The sequence below is a fragment of the Bos taurus genome, unplaced genomic scaffold (genome assembly GCF_002263795.3).
Source record: "Bos taurus isolate L1 Dominette 01449 registration number 42190680 breed Hereford unplaced genomic scaffold, ARS-UCD2.0 Super-Scaffold_1723_ScbfJmS_2085, whole genome shotgun sequence".
NCBI lineage: Eukaryota > Metazoa > Chordata > Mammalia > Artiodactyla > Bovidae > Bos > Bos taurus.
The window spans coordinates 8,648,399-8,664,212 of record NW_020192292.1 but is presented as its reverse complement, the minus strand read 5'-3'; the positions used below and the strand labels follow the sequence as shown (position 1 = coordinate 8,664,212).

Genomic DNA, 15,814 nt, shown 5'->3' with positions numbered 1-15,814 from the left:
ATCATTTAAAAAATTACTTGGAATTGTTTCTTCATTGCACTTGAACTCATTACTAACTTGAAAGTCATCACCTGTCCCTTTTCTTTACATGTTTCATGAATACAGCAGATACACATATTAATGAAAACACACTAGCGTTTGCTCACTATAATAAAAATTAAGAAATGTCTGTGGAGAAATCTTTGCTAATTCCTGCAATCAATTAGATAGTAAAACAGGGTCAACACTTGTGAAACAATTAAAATAAAATGAAAATATACAAATATGACATTGCAATGAATGTTATCTAATTTTTCTAAAGGATTGAGTTTTGTGAATAATAAATTAATTTTATTATATGATAAGCAAGGTGCTAGAGAAAATCTTCCCATATTAATCTATGAATGAACCTGGGCTATATGTAAAAGTGCTCTGGAAAAGCATACTAAGGTTAATGACGGAAAGTGGATCAACTTCTGCTGGACTATTTATTACAAGAGAAAATGAGATGCGTCAAAACTGACAAATAACGAATGATCTCTCAAGTTCATTGTTGAAAATTTTAAGAGTTCTAAAAGTACAAATGATGTAATTTAAGTATAAACAAAACAAAAAATCCTTTTTCAGCATATATTTAGACAAAAATGGAAATCTTTCCCACTAAGTTAACCACTGCTACAATTAACTAAATATATGCTTTAAATGATGTCCAGAATCTTTTTTCCACACTGGAATTTTAGAGCAATCAGCATGCTCAAAAAATGCTCAGACACCTAATAACACAAAAGAAACATTTTTAATTCAAACTAAAATTATGCCTTTGTTTCAATTCACCAGGTACAAAAATTGTATATCTTTTCTACAGCCAAGTTTGAGAGAATGAAGTGCAATATGTTTACCATGTCTTTTTCCTGCAAAGATCATGTCTGTTTTTTTCTCTGGAAAGAAAAAGGATTTTTTTGATGGGTATGGTTATCTAATCCATTCCAACTATCAGTGAGAAGCACCACGTAGTATAAGCCAGATATGGTCACTGACACACTCAGGTAAAGATTTTTTTTTTTTTAAATAAGGAATGCTAGGGAATTCCCCGGTGGTCCAGTCGTTAGAACTCCACGCTTTCACTGCCAAGGGTGCATGTTCAATTCCTGGTCAAGAAACTAAGGAGTGCTAATTAAAAGGGCAAACACCAGGAGCAAAATGTATTTGAAGTATCTGCAGTAGGTAAGTTTTATTTTAAAGAGCGCTGCATTACCTCTACAAAGAGTTGTAAAGTAGAGCTTAGAAATACTGTCTCATTAACAGTTAAAAACCACTTTATTTGCTTTGAGGAAAAACACAGACTTGTTAGTGGAATGTACAGTTTAAAATTATGATCAAATGACCAGAAAATTATGATCAGATAACCAAAATATAAACCACAGAAGAGCAGGGTGGAATGGAAATCACTGAATTTCTTGGGGTCTTAATTATAAAATAGGAAGGTAACTTGCTTGTCAACTTTACATATGTATGAAGCAGATTAACCTGTCCACTGCTATATATATGCTATTATTTTTCTTAAATTAGGTAATATTCATGAATCTTAACGGAAATTGAATGCACTACTCTAGTTTCTGGAAAACCGGATTTCAGTTTTAGGTTAGACAGAATACGGATTAATTCTAAAATAAATTATTGTGTCACTTAATGGCAATGTCTTTGGGTCAAAATATATTTCATAGCTGTTGGGCTACCTGAGCCCAACAAACCCATCTGATACCATTAGTACACAAACCAAGAAACAAGGGGCTTCTCTGGTGGCACAGTGGTGGAGAGTCTGCCTGCCAACGCAGAGGACGTGGGTTGGATTCCTGATCTGGGAGGATCCCACACGCTTTGGAGCAACTAAGTACGTGTGCCACAAGTACTGAGCCGTGCTCTGGAGCCTGAGGAACTACAACTACTGAGCCCATGTGCCACAGCTACTGAAGCCCATGCGCCCTAGGGCTCACGCTCTACAAGGGAAGCCACCACAATGAGGGGCCTATGCACTGCAACGAGAGCAAAGCCGCTGCTCACTGAAACTAGAGAAAAAACCACGAAGCAACAAAGACCCAGCCAAAAATTTTTTTTAAATTTTTTAAAGAAACAGGGATTTATACTGATGAAAATACAAAAAAGTAATGACCATCTCTACTGCGAAACGTGGTGCTCTTCTAAAATAAATCTAAATGTCCTATGATCTAAAGAGTAAGTGGTACTATAGAAATACATATAAAGACTTGATTTCACTGGTTTGAAATTCAGTAAAATACATGAAATAAATACTTACTCTTGGCAACAGAATTTTGAAGACCAGTAGATGACATTTGTCTATGTAATCCACAAGTCCCCTGCTCAAGCTTTTCAGTAGATGTAGAATGTTTGTTGACTGAGAAAAGATACAAGATTTACTGTACTCATATTTAAAAAAGCATCATTAGCTGAAACAAGATGAGCTCATGATGTACTTATACAGAGCATAAACATGTATTAATTAGGTACACAATGCTCACTGTCGATCATTCCTTATAAATTATGGAAATTTAACTTACGTTTTATGCAATTGCTTAGAATTACATCCACACATAGGAAAAATTATAGTACATCATTAGTAAACAGGGCAATTTATTTTTAAAATATGCACTGGATAAAGGTGTGCAAAGCTTATCAATTATTATTCACTTTAACACAGATTACAAGTTTAAATGGTTAAGATTTTGGATATACCGTATAAAATAAAGTTATTCTAAGATTTCACCTGTTTCTTTGGCAATCTCACACGACACAAACTTAAATGCATGCCAAAGAATACATGGCAGTGTTTTCACTTAGGAGACAAAGCTGAAAACCCATTGTAAATGCAACCTTATACTAACAGCTAATATTTACATGTGAAAATGAATAAACTTAAAAGTTTAGCAGTTGTATTAATTACCGGTCTTATTTTGGGAATTTACTGTTGTATAGCCTGCCCATGACCATCTTTTTTGACGGTCAACGCGGCTGCTCCTTTCCAGTGTACGATGAAGGACGGCTTTGAATTTTTCCTATTTAAAATAAAAGCCAATAAATGTTTACATATGTATTATATTCACTAGTATAATTCTGATCTATCAGTTATAAAATACCCCTACCACTAAATTTTTTAATCAGGCAAAATTTTTTTTATAAAAGAGAAAAGTTAAAATTGGAAACATCTCAGGTATGAATCCATACTTTCCCAACTAAGTAGGTTTTAATCTTACGGATATGAATCGAGAAACTGACCATGCTTCCCTCTTTGCTTGTATCATCAGGAAATTTAGAAATAAAGGTGTAGCCTATTCCAGCAACTATACAAGGACTGAGTAGTATGCTTTGATGTATGCTAATCATACCTTATGTTTTATTATTTTCTTATTTTAATTCCCCCCTCTGCTTGATTCACTCAAACATTGATTTTCTCATCTGGTTGTGGTATATAGTTTTAAAAATATACCTTAAATTCTTTGTAGAATGAGGCAGGATAAAAAATCAACTAACATGCATCAATGAAACTATGCCAGATCATCTATTATATCCACATTTCTAACTTCTTAAATTCTGGTGTTAACTAATCAAGTTTTTAAAAAGAGATGTGTTTGTCTTGACCTCAGCTTTAGTCTAAACCGCGCAGGATAACAGGTCTACGAATGCAAATGCTACACAGTGGCAAAACAGCGCCACTGTCAGAAATGAGATGCAGTTTTCTATTCCTCATCTCTGTGCTGTAACATACCATGGACTACACTCACGTATGCAAATCAACCTCAGGGCCAGAAAGTTTTCTATTCTTCCCTGACAGCAACTGTTTCATAGCAACATCATCCTTACAATGTTCCCAGTTTAGAGGGTGAACATATTAGGAAATTGGAGTCATCCATATCCTCTGAGGAGAAAAGCAACTGCAATTTTAAAATGAAACTTATCTAATGACAATATTTTAAATTATATTTTCTAACAGAAAGGAAGTTGTCCTAAATTACTTAGACACCCCAGAAGTATAATAAAGATTAAAAACAGAATATTCTTGTATTATTAAAACCTCTCTCCTAAGCTCTTTTGCTGTTTCCAAATGTGCTGACCCTCCATGCTCTTTCAGGTTCCTTCTGGCATCTGCAGCTCACGTCCAAGTTCCTGTCCTCCTTCCCATGTGCCCCTCACACTCGCCCCTCTTCCCCACCACTGAGTCTGGGGTTTTTTCCTGCTCTGCTGAATCATTCTCTTTTTCTATGTGCAGCCTCCTCAGTGATGAGCGGTCCCTGCTCTGTCTAGGGCTCTCCCGCACTAGCTCTCTGGGGCCAGTTCTCTTTGGACCTTTCCCCTTGCCTTCTGGGCTCTTGTCTGGCTCACTCTTTCTGGCTCCCACCCTGTCTACAGTGCCATTTTGTTGCTTCTTCCTTTCCTGTGTTCTCTCTCAGGTGCCTCTTCTCCTAAGATGGTCTTTTCTACTTGCAGTCCTTGGGGCTCTCCCTCTGTCCTCCAGGGGGCTTTCCTGACCCAGCAGTTTCCTATTTTACTCTCTTTGGTTCTGTCTTTGTCAACTTTAGTCTCTCTGGCCTTTACTCTTCTTTACCACAGAGAAGTAATTTTAAGGAGACATTTCACAGAGGAAGATAGAGTGATACAAGTTCTGAATGAGAATTCATTAAATACTGGAATGTGGGGGAAAAGACAGAGAAGGTGCTAGTGAACCATGGACAGGGAAGAAACACCACAGGAATAGTCCTAAAATAAAGAAGATTCACCGACGGGGATAAGGAGTTGGGGAGGGTGAGGCATTTTCAAGGGCCAACTGTGTGTAAAAGTTAGGAAGAAAAGTGAGCACCAGAGAAGGACACAGAGAAGAGGGCTCTTGGGAGAGAAATGGAAACAAAGGGAAAAAGAAAGAAAAAATATTTTAAAATTAGAGCAACAGAAAAAAAAAGAGAGGATAAAAACCCACACACTGAGAGAACAATGGCAGAAACTCCAAAGATGAGGAGCAAAAAGGAGGGAGAAGCTAAGACAAAGAAAGTAAAAGAAAAAGGGGGTGCTATTGGCAGAAAAGGGCCAGAGTCAGACAAAGAGCCAGAGACAGGCCAAGGCTCACTCAGGGACACTTGAGGGGCACTGGAACAAAGAGAAAGAGAGAATGGCAGTGAAGAATAGGAGGGAACATGCCAATTCCAAAGGAGCCAAGGACACTCATAGTAAAGATGTGCAACAACCTACAGGAGAAAAACTTGGTGTCAGAGAGAATCCTACAATTTGAGACAGGTAATCAGATGCCCACAGAGAAACAGCCAAAGGCAAACTGACTGAAGAGGGACAGGGAGGGAAAGAGAGGGCAGGACAAAGGTAGTGACTCGTATCAACAGAGTGCCAAAGACACCCAAACAGAGTCCAGATAGGAAGAGAGCAAGGCCACAACACAGAGAAAGGAACAATAAAGGGAGAGGGAGAGAGAGCAAACAAAAGGGAACCGGGAACCACGGGAGAGTGGAAGGCTTTGATCCAGCTGGGCTCTGCCACTCTCACAATGAGGGCAGTGGTGAGAAGGGGGGTGGTCCGTCAGGGGCAGAGGGGGCCCTATCAGAGAGGGCCTGATAGTGGGTGGGTGAATACCAGGCAATGGGACAACACCTTTGGTAGGAGAGAGAGCGCCTCAGAGCAAAGCCCAGGCTGCAGGCATCCTGCAGGCGCACAGGGCTCTCTCCCTGGATGCGCAAGGCTCGCCTTCACCTCAGTTACTAAGCCTAAACTCAGGCCTCAGATCAGGATGGGGCAAGAGCCGCTAATGTTTAAGGGAAGACCAAAGAAGAATTGGTACTAGTTCCAGAAGAATCGGGGTCGGTTCCAATAAATGCAGAGAAGGGCTAAGAAAAAAGCACTGCAGAACCAGGCAACACAGTGTATCATCTGATTAACAAAGAAAAAAAACACATACCCGTTCTTCCTCTAACATTTCGTTTCTCTTTTTTTCTGCAGATATTCTCCGTTGTTCATCCTTTTCTTTCTGTTCCCTCAGCTTTCGCTGTTTTTCTTCCATCTGTTTTTCATATACGATCTTAGACTTTCTTTCTTTTTCAAGTAGCTGTGTCTCTTTATTAGCTGAAATATTCCAAAAGCAAGGTAAGAGCCAAGAAAATGTTTAAGTTTTCCACATTACAGAGAAGGAAAGTTAGTGTATTTTATTCTCTTTCTTAAAAATAACATAACCTGTGCTAATAACTAAAGATTTATTATATAAATGACCAGAGATGGCCACGAAAGAATCATTTCCACTGGGTGTTCATTTAACTCCTGAGAACTGAATTGGCTTAAATGACTCTCCTCCTGTCCAAACTAAAACTCCAAATTCAAAAGAAATATTTTCTTTCATGTGATGTTTCTGCTGACTTGAGCTGAAGTCAAACCCCATCAGATTAATATGCTGTACATTAAAATAAGAATTAAAAAACACATGGCCAGAACATATGGCTTTTTCCCTTCTAATACGAAACTTCTTTTTAAAGGCCTCATCTAAACAGAGCATATTAAGCATGCCAATTTGACCTTCATGAGCTTAGGCACATACCATATTACTGACCAGCATGATGTTTTCCTACATTCAAATTTCCTCTCACTAAAGCCTGAAGAGCATCCATGCAGTTGTAAAAATACTCTTCTAAAGAGCTACAGGAAGAAACTGCTCCTCACCAAAACAGAGACAACTGCTGTGCCATTTGAATGAAGGTGAGCACTGGTTTTGCAGTGGATTTACAGGGCCAGACGAGGAAAATAAAGAGCTGAAAAAGCACTCTCAAGATTATGGTTCTTTTAGAAAAGAATATTATTTTTTTAAATATAAATTTACTTATTTTAATTGGAGGATTCTTTTAGATCTTAATTGATACAAAGTCACACTTGAGAAAGCACAGCAATCAGTGAAAGATACCGTGTCTATGGTAAGATTATTAGCAAATTCATTTATGTTTTTGGCCGTGCCATGGCTTGTGGGATCTTGGTTCCCCAATCTGGGATTGAACCCCAGGCCTCTGGCAGTGAAAGCACAGGGTTAACCACTGGACCTCCAGGGAATTCCTTCATTTTTGTTTTCAGAGTCATTTTTACTGAAATCCCCATTTTGCTTGTTTCTACAAACACTGAAGAAATTTTCATACTTTAGTTTTCAGAAAATTAAAGCTAACAGAAACTACTCTTTCAAAAACAAAACAATTTGGCCAAATATTGTTCTTCATCTCATTTAGTATATGCTTTTAATCCAATATAACACAAAGTAAAAAGTAACACATGCTATATAACATATACTATTAAAAAAAGATTAAAAAGTAAAACCACTTTGAAAATATGTAACCTTAATGTAAAATGTATTCATTTTGATTTTTTTAAAAGTCTAAAATATACCATCATCCTGATTCATTTTGCTGTACAGTATAAACTGATGCAACATTATAAAGTAACTATACTCCAATAAAAATTAATTTAAAAAATACCATCATCTTGTCTTTTTTTCTCTTCTCTCCGCTCCTTTGCTAATCTTTGTTTTATGTCATTTTTAAGCACAGAGCCATCTATTACTAAAAAAAAAGAATATAATTAGATATCAATAGGATATCAAACTTAAAGGATAGAACACTTTGAGATCTATTAAAGTACTCTAGAAATTATACCTGGCTTAAATGGTGATTTTATATTTGAAGGCTGGGACGGAAGAGAACTAAAGCTTCCTTGACTTCGTCTTTCTTCAGCAATGGCATTAGCAGCAGCAACTAAAATACAGGGAGATAAAGGAAAGGGATTAAATATTAAGAAGACAAACAGCTAATCCAGGGGTGGCAAATTGTATCTTCGAGAATAAAGGATAGCATCTCTTCTAGAAGGTATGACAGATGACTCTGGGTCAGCAAAGACATACTGAGAACCTATGATGTTCAACAATTCAACAAAGAATTAACACTGTTTTCTGTAGACATGCCAGCCTATCTGTGCACACAGAGTTGTCAGTGGAAGCAGCAGCATGAGCTGGTGGATGAATAAGAGCTAATGAGTAACAGATCTCAAAAATGCCTCAGACAAGACATTACACCAAGTACTAGGAAAACTGAGCTGGCAAGGATTCGGAAAAAATGTTTCGCCATAAATCGGGCGAATTTAAAAAAGATTTGGAGTTTATGGATTTGAATTTGGAAGCAAAAGTGTCAACAGTGAGAGCCTCAGAGATTGGGCCCAATATTAAGGAGAACATTTATAAATTACCTTGATCAGGGGCTATCTACCCTGGCTCCCCAGTAGAGTCACCCAAATTGTTTAAAAAAAAAAAAAATTAGCAATGCTTTCCCCTCCCCACTTCCACTCTCTGAGAAAGGGGCCCAGGCCTTTGCAGTTGCTAAAAGCTCTATTCTCATGCATAGTGAAGGTGGAGACACACTCAAAGAAGTTCCAATGGGATGGTGTTTTTCGAGGTGGGAAAATATCAAGTTAATAAATATTAATACATCTTGCGTAAACAGGTAGAAAATGGTAAATAAACTTCAATAAGGGTGAAGTATAAGAGTATAAGAGTGTGGGAGCACAATTTGAGGGAAAGTAAGAAAAACTAAAATTGTGGATGATACCAAAACAAGTTATTGGGGAATTCCCTGAACTCTTTCCATGTATGACTGTATCTAAAATGCCTCACAGTAGCAGGCATCTTCAGGAAGGAGCTGGAGAATAACACTGAAAACTCTCTTCCACCCTAGTATAAAAGCACAGGAAACATGCCCCTGTGATTCTGCATACAGTTCTGGTCTCTACATATCAAGAAAAACGCAGAACAGTTGAAGATGGGCAGTTAAAATAAGAGACTAGAGGGTCTGTGGTTGTACTCAGAATGAATGGACTCTGAGATGTTACTTGCCACTGATGAAATATCTGGGAGCCATTTTACAGAGTAACCCTGAAAGTGACGCAACTGCTGCCATAGAGACCACCGTTTCAAAAGGGGAAATGACTTTTTTTAATCCCAGAGACCAAATAGCTCAGATAATCCACGATCTAGCTAAATTTGAATTGAAGATTAGACTCTTCTAAACTTCTTCAGTTATAAACTTCTTCAGTAATTTATCAATTTTGTGGACCACAATTATTCTCTGAATTTCAGTCCTGGTGTACTAAGAAAATTCTTATATAGTCTATAAGTTAAATAAACCATCCTACACCCACCCCTTCCACTCACATTTCTACGTGAGCATAGAGAAAACCACCGTTGCTTTTGTATATTCAGTTTTCCTGCTTAAAAGTCCTAAGGAAAGTCCATATTTTGGCACAATTTAGTTGGCCATAAGGACAAGTTCCCTCAAAATGTACACTTTTACCACATTTAAAGATCTTATTAATCACAAGTAAACGTAAAGTAGTTGTTGTGGCAATAATGAACCATACCACATACAGGTTATAATTCAAATCTAATTTTTTTTTTTTTGGCTGCACAGGGTGGTTTGCAGGATCTCAGTTCTCTGACCAGGGATTGATCCCAGGCCATGGCAGTGAAAGTGCCAAGTCCTAACCATTAGACAACCAGAAAATGTCCCTCAAATCTGACTTTTAGACCCTTACTTCCAAATTCCTACTGACAAGAAATATATTCACCAAAAGGACAGGCTCTAAAAATGTCCAGACACTAGGGGAAAGCCTCCATGTCTGGAGTTAACAAAATGAACATTTTATTCAACTCCATTCAATGCGGAATTTAATTCACTTTAAAGTAACAGGTGCAATAGAGTATTTCTATAGTTCTTATACTAATTCTAAACTCCAAATTAAAGTTAAAAGTTACTTTCTGCCTGGAGATTAAATAAGAAAACATGTAGATTTTATTACTAAAACTGAATTATGAATCTTAATCTGTATTTCCAAAAAACTGCCATAATCAATAATGTATATCACTTTCACCATTTATGAAGTTGTTTTCATTGATTACCTCATTTAATTCTCATAATAATCCTATAAAGTGGATATTATTTTCTTTACAGATGAGCAAACTGAAGCTAAATATAATTTTCCCAGATTACACAGACAGGAACTGGTAAAGCCAGAACTTACTTCAATTGTAACTTTACTTTGAAATATTACATAATTATGAAGGACCAGACTGTACAAAACCCACATCAACCTTTATATGACTTAGTTCAATACTCCTACTTCAGCTACTTCTAAGGTTACTTCTTTTTAAAATACCACAAGGAATTAAGATCTAAATGTATACAACTTATTCAACAATAAGTACATGAAATATGTTGGTTTTGGTATAAAACATACTTTGGAAATACAGCAATGGAAATTATTTTAAAATAAAGCATTTACCCTTTTATTTTTTTTAAAGAAATAGCTGTGGCTAAGAAAAGCCTAAGTTTGAAGAAAATGTGTAAAAAACAATACAAAAAGAAAACGATTCTCTCTTTTTTTTTTTTTTGGTGGCACCTCAAGGCTTGTGGCAAAGTTCCCCAACCACGGATTGAACCCTCAGCAGTGACAGCAGAGTCCTGACCCCTGGACCACCAGGGAACTCCGCCATTCCCCTTCGACAAGGAGAAAATAAAAATCATTCCAGCTATCTAACCCAATAAAAGCCTCAGAATACAATGAACCAAAAATAGGTGCCACTAGAATGCCAAAGTTAAAGAATAGTTTACACTTGATAGACTTTTAAAAGATACCATTGAAATTCTGAGGCCCCTTCTGGACATAAAGCATTTTAGGTCATTACTGACCTCAACATAGTAGAAAATTTCTGCTTCTCTCCTAAACCTCCTTCCTCAACACACAATCCGTGTCATAAGGGCTCTGCTCTACTAGGACAAGCAAAATGCAAGAAAGGAAGAACGTTTTTCTAAGACAGTTATTTCAAGAATGGTAATAATCTTCCTAAATCTGCACCCAAGCACGATCACCCCAAAATGTTTAACCTTATGAGATATCAATGATAAATATTCATCCCAAAACTTACTAGCAATTCTGCCACAGTTGTTGCTCTTGACATCACAGAGTTCCACATAAAATCTATAGCCCCACCTCTCCATGACCTTTCTTCAGTACTAACTGGAAACATTAAATCACATCAACTAGTGAAATAGTATTTTCTATTACTTAGCAAAGGGCATAGATTGCAAAAAAAAAAAATGAATGAAAGGTTTTTTAAAAATTATTTTAAGAAGGGCTATGGTTGTGGCAAGAAACAAGCATACCATGAAACCAAATTGCTACAGATTAACGAATATAGTGCTATTCACTGTTGTTTGGGTAACAGAATAAGAGGTAAACTGCTACAAGTCTTGAGCTCCTACTGCATGCAGTCTTCAAAGCTAGGCTGCCAGGGGTATCTAGCAGCAGACTGTCTTCGACCAACCCAGTCCCTGAGCCTTCCCACACAGCTGCTGGCCCAGGCCTGGATCCACCCTTCTTCAAAGCTGAGTAGTTTGGAGTGGTGGGGTTCCCTGCAGATCCGTTCCACCCGCCCCAAGGCTCTCTGTTCATGGCCTTATTACTCAAAGTTTGCATGTCATTAGGCCAGGAAGAGAGTGAGAAAATATTAAGAGAAAAAAAAAAAGAAACCAAAGAAATTTGCAATCAGGGAACAACAAAAATAAGGGGGATTCAAGGAATTTTGCCTAAAACAGCAACAAAGTTTACTCACTGTTATTTGTATAAGAGAAAAGTAGCAACTGCCACAGAGTGGCAGCACATTTCATTGACCCTTTGTCCCCTTCAGGAAAATACTGTGACCATGAAGTAAGTTCTTTTTAATCAAGGTGATTCTCTGAAAACTTTAATATGTGATGTTTTCATTCCTAATGTGAAATGGGCACCAAAGATGTCAACGAGGATTCTGGGTTAAGCCTTTTTTGTTTTCAAGTTTTTGGTTTGAAATACTGTGAATTCCAAGCAACTGTTCCATGTAAAATTTTAGAAATACTTTACAATGTTCAATATAAAAAATACGTTGGGGGGGGGCGGTTATCCAGAATGCTGGTTAGTTTAAATCAGTGAAATAAGTCAATGTCAGAGAACTTTAGGTGCCAGTAAGCAATAAAACAATCTGAATTTATTGCAAACTCTCCCTGTAGGTGAACCATAATAAACTAAAGACATAAGCGTTTTTCCCCCTGTGCCATAATGAAAGTGTATTTGCTGCTGACATAGTCTCTGGGGAGTTAATTCAAAGCGTTCTGAAGTAACATAAACCCTTCCAATTGCAGCCAGTCTAAATTAATTTCTTAACTGCAAATGGAAAATTCCCGAAGGACTTCAATAAAATCAATAAGACTGTTTTACTCAAGCTCATATAGAAGGAAACTAGCTCGAGAACTAAAAGCAACCTCCCACAAGCAACATATACTAGCTCAAGCACTGGAGCAGTCTCCTGGGCTAAGCCATGCGCTGCCAAATTTTATAAAATAAAACGATTTGGGATCAAAATTTCTTTGGTGATGAGACCAGTTTAGAAGAAAGCACCCAGAAGCGCTGAGTTTCGTTCAGTTCAGCCTAGGGTCTGCAAGACGTCCCACGGAAGGTGACATCCTGGCGATCACGTGCTACAGGAGGCAAGCCAAGAGGAGCGGGGGATGGGGACAAGTCTCATCCCAAATTTCAAATCAAGACCCTCACGGCCCCCTCCTCACAGGACCTTAACCAGATCCTAACCAGGAGGGTGCTGGAAGTCAAGCCTCCGGAGAGCCCGGGGTTCCGATTGTGGAAGACGAAGAAAACTCGAGCGTCGAGGGCTCAGGGAAATCTCCAGGGCTGCCCGCCGCCCCCCAAAGGCAGGCGGGGCTCGGGGTTGTCCTCGTGCTCCCGGGTGCCAGGCGCCCGCCCTCCCGCCCTCCCGCCCCAGTAGCGCCCGTTAGTTCCCTCGGGCCCCGCCCGCCGGAGGGGGTGCGGCCGTCGGCAGTGGCAGTTGGACCGCGGGCTGAAGGAATTGGGCTGGTCTCCCCTCCCGCCCGCGTCCCCTCTCGGCGACCCGTCCCGTCCCAGGGCGCTCCGGCGGGGGTGAGGTGAAGACCCGACGGCGCGCGAGGCGACTCCGGAGTAAAGTTCTCCCGCTCCGACGATCCCCGAAGCCGCGGGAATCCCGCGTCCCGCACGGGCCCGAGAACCCCCGGGAGCCGCCGGCCCGCTCACCCATCCGTTCGCGCAGTCCCCTCAAGGATGTGCCGCCGCCGGCGCGCTCCGCCATCTTCAGAGCAGCCGAGCCGGGAGCCGCTACAGGCGCTGGGGCCCCAGTGCGCAGGCTCTCGTGCGGCCGCTGCGGGGCCGAAGCCGTGGCGTCGTCGAGGGGCGGGAAGGGGCGGGGCCCAAAGGGCCGCCGCGCCCACCTCGGACCCGCGACCGGTCAGCGCTGCCTTCTGCGCACCAAGTTGTGAGCCGCTGGGCGGTGACGACCAGGTGTAAATAAAGACACCCTCTTCTACTTCCCCTGCTCTCCTCTCACCGTGCGTCCTGGAGGCCGGCCGATGATCAGCCGGCCATCCAACATTTCCTTTTTCCTCACTTTACCTAACAACGCAGGAACATCTTCCCTTCATTCGTTTGTTCACTTATGGAGGTCTTCTTGAGTGCCTCCTTGGTGCGCTTGCATCATGAGTTTGCTAGTCTTTGAAACAGGACGGAAAGACCCAGGTTGGGGGAAGAGTGATGCTCTAGGGTTCCTGTGATGCTCTAGGGGGCTTGATCACAAGGAAAGATTTTCTTAAAACTGTAGAATAACTCGTGACACTGTTAGGTCTCAAAGTTGTGTGAATTATCTTTAGAGTGTCTTTAGGTCTTTAAAGTGAAGGAGAGGACTTATTGATGTTAATCACTCCAGATACATAATTATATATTACATATATAATATTCATAAACGATTCCTATCCGGAATGCATAAAGATCTAAAAAATATTTAAGAAAAAAGCAATTCCCCTCAAAGTGAGCAAAAGGCATGAGCAAGCCTTTCACAGGAGAGAAAACACAATGGCAATAAGCATAAAAATTTTTTTTTTTTTCTCAAACTCTTAAGCACTCAAGAGGACACAAATGAAAACCACAAGATACCATGTTACACCTACAGATTTGGCAAAAATTTAAGAGCGGAAAGTAAGTGTTGGTGAAGATGTAGTTTAATATTGGTGGAGAAAAATAATACTGTAAATCAACTAGACTTCAATTTGAAAAAATACTAGTGTGTGTTTTTGAGGGGGGGCAGGGAACGTTTGGCACTATAGTACCTGAAGCCCTGCTCCTACTTGTATAGAGACACCAGTGCTCTGCATGATATACACAATGGTAGCCATGATTATCAAGACACATGATTAGGGCACAAGCAAAGCACATATACCTACACAGAAATTCCGCTTTGATGAATTTATCTGGAACGTCACAAACAGGTCTCTTTTAATCTATAGATAAACCCTTCTTTTTATCCAACATCTTTGACAGATCACTGTGAAACATTCAGTAGGTGAGTCATTCAACAAAAGCTTTTATGACCACCTATCCTTCCCCTGACTGGTTGGCTAGAAAGACAGGGAAGATCCCCTTAGATGTATCTTTGGGGCTACAGCAGCTCCCTAAGGAGCCCCCACAGGACTGTCTGTACATTTCTCAGAAAAATTTTGGAACTGAAGACTGCCATCTTGGGGAGACTTGAGTGTGTTCTGGACCAACTCACTCAGAGCTGGGAAACAACCCAGGCCACTTAACTTCTCTCCGCCCCTGTTTGGAAAGCCTATGTTCCCCAGTGAGCAAAAAAACCCTGAATTCCTGCTGTTTCTTTCCTACTTGGCTATTTTTTCCCTTAAACCTGACACCAGCAGGAAAAATATTCAGAAACCACACTCATACTAGGTCTAGGAATTGTCACTTTTTTTCTACTAATACATTGAATTCACATGTAATAAACACTCAGTGCACTTATCAAGTCCAACAATTTGTATTGAAACTGCTACCATCACAGCCCTGTGGGAAGAGTCCTAAGCTTCACAGCCATGAGACAACTGTCCCTCTGCATCCTAGACTACCTGTCAGATTCATCCATCATATACACAGCAGAGTCAGGGCTCTGGTTTTTCATTCTCTCATTTCTGACTCTTGTCGCACATCTACTGCCGCTTGGCCGTGAAACAGGGGGAAGAGCGATGCTTCATTCTGGACTCATCTCTTCCAATTCTACTCACACGTTTTCCTCCCTTTTCCCAAATCTGCACTTTTCTTCTCTCTAAGTTACAGGCTCACCTCAGGCTCTGGTCATTTCTTGCTTGGTTGATGGCAGCTTTCCCAGCTCCGAAATTCCTACTGCAGCACATTGCCCCGACTCCCTCCCACACCAATGACCCTTCAGTGCCCCTTTCCCACTCCCCCCTTTCCCCTTCCCTTTGCACTGAGGACCAGGGTGACCTTGCTCTTTCCTGGGATGTGGTGGGGGAATGATTCTCATGTCCTGAGATCACCAGGGTGGGGGGCATGAGCTTCTGGGGGGAGGAGGAAGAGGCCAGCACTGTCAGTTGGATCAGACAAACAGATGGGAAGGGCATCATGGTGGTCGTGCAATCTGCTAGGAGCAGTAGCTGCATCTTAGAGTCTTAGATACTTACTGTTACTTAGTAACAGATGTCATTTGTCCAGTACTTATACACTGGCAGACACAGTGCTTAAGGTTCTACATGGATTATTTCATCTAATTCTTATACCACTTCATGATGCAGCTTCTGTTATCTCCTCATTTTACACATAAGGAAAGAGTTAACCTCCCCGGTGTTAGCACAGTTAGCAAATGGCAGAGCCAGGATTCAAG

At 40.2% G+C, this 15,814-nt stretch overlaps 1 protein-coding gene across 1 annotated transcript in view; it reads right to left on the bottom strand.

Annotated features, from left to right (window-relative positions):
* Positions 1-13,256, bottom strand: part of MAP7D3 (MAP7 domain containing 3) — a 35,567-nt gene extending 22,311 nt beyond the window's left edge. The window contains 6 exon segments of the mRNA XM_059884535.1: positions 2,294-2,392; positions 2,939-3,050; positions 5,951-6,114; positions 7,500-7,583; positions 7,677-7,775; positions 13,165-13,256. Of these exon segments, the coding sequence (XP_059740518.1) occupies positions 2,294-2,392; positions 2,939-3,050; positions 5,951-6,114; positions 7,500-7,583; positions 7,677-7,775; positions 13,165-13,219 (613 nt within the window). The 5' untranslated portion in view covers positions 13,220-13,256.
* Between the last annotated feature and the right edge of the window lie 2,558 nt (positions 13,257-15,814).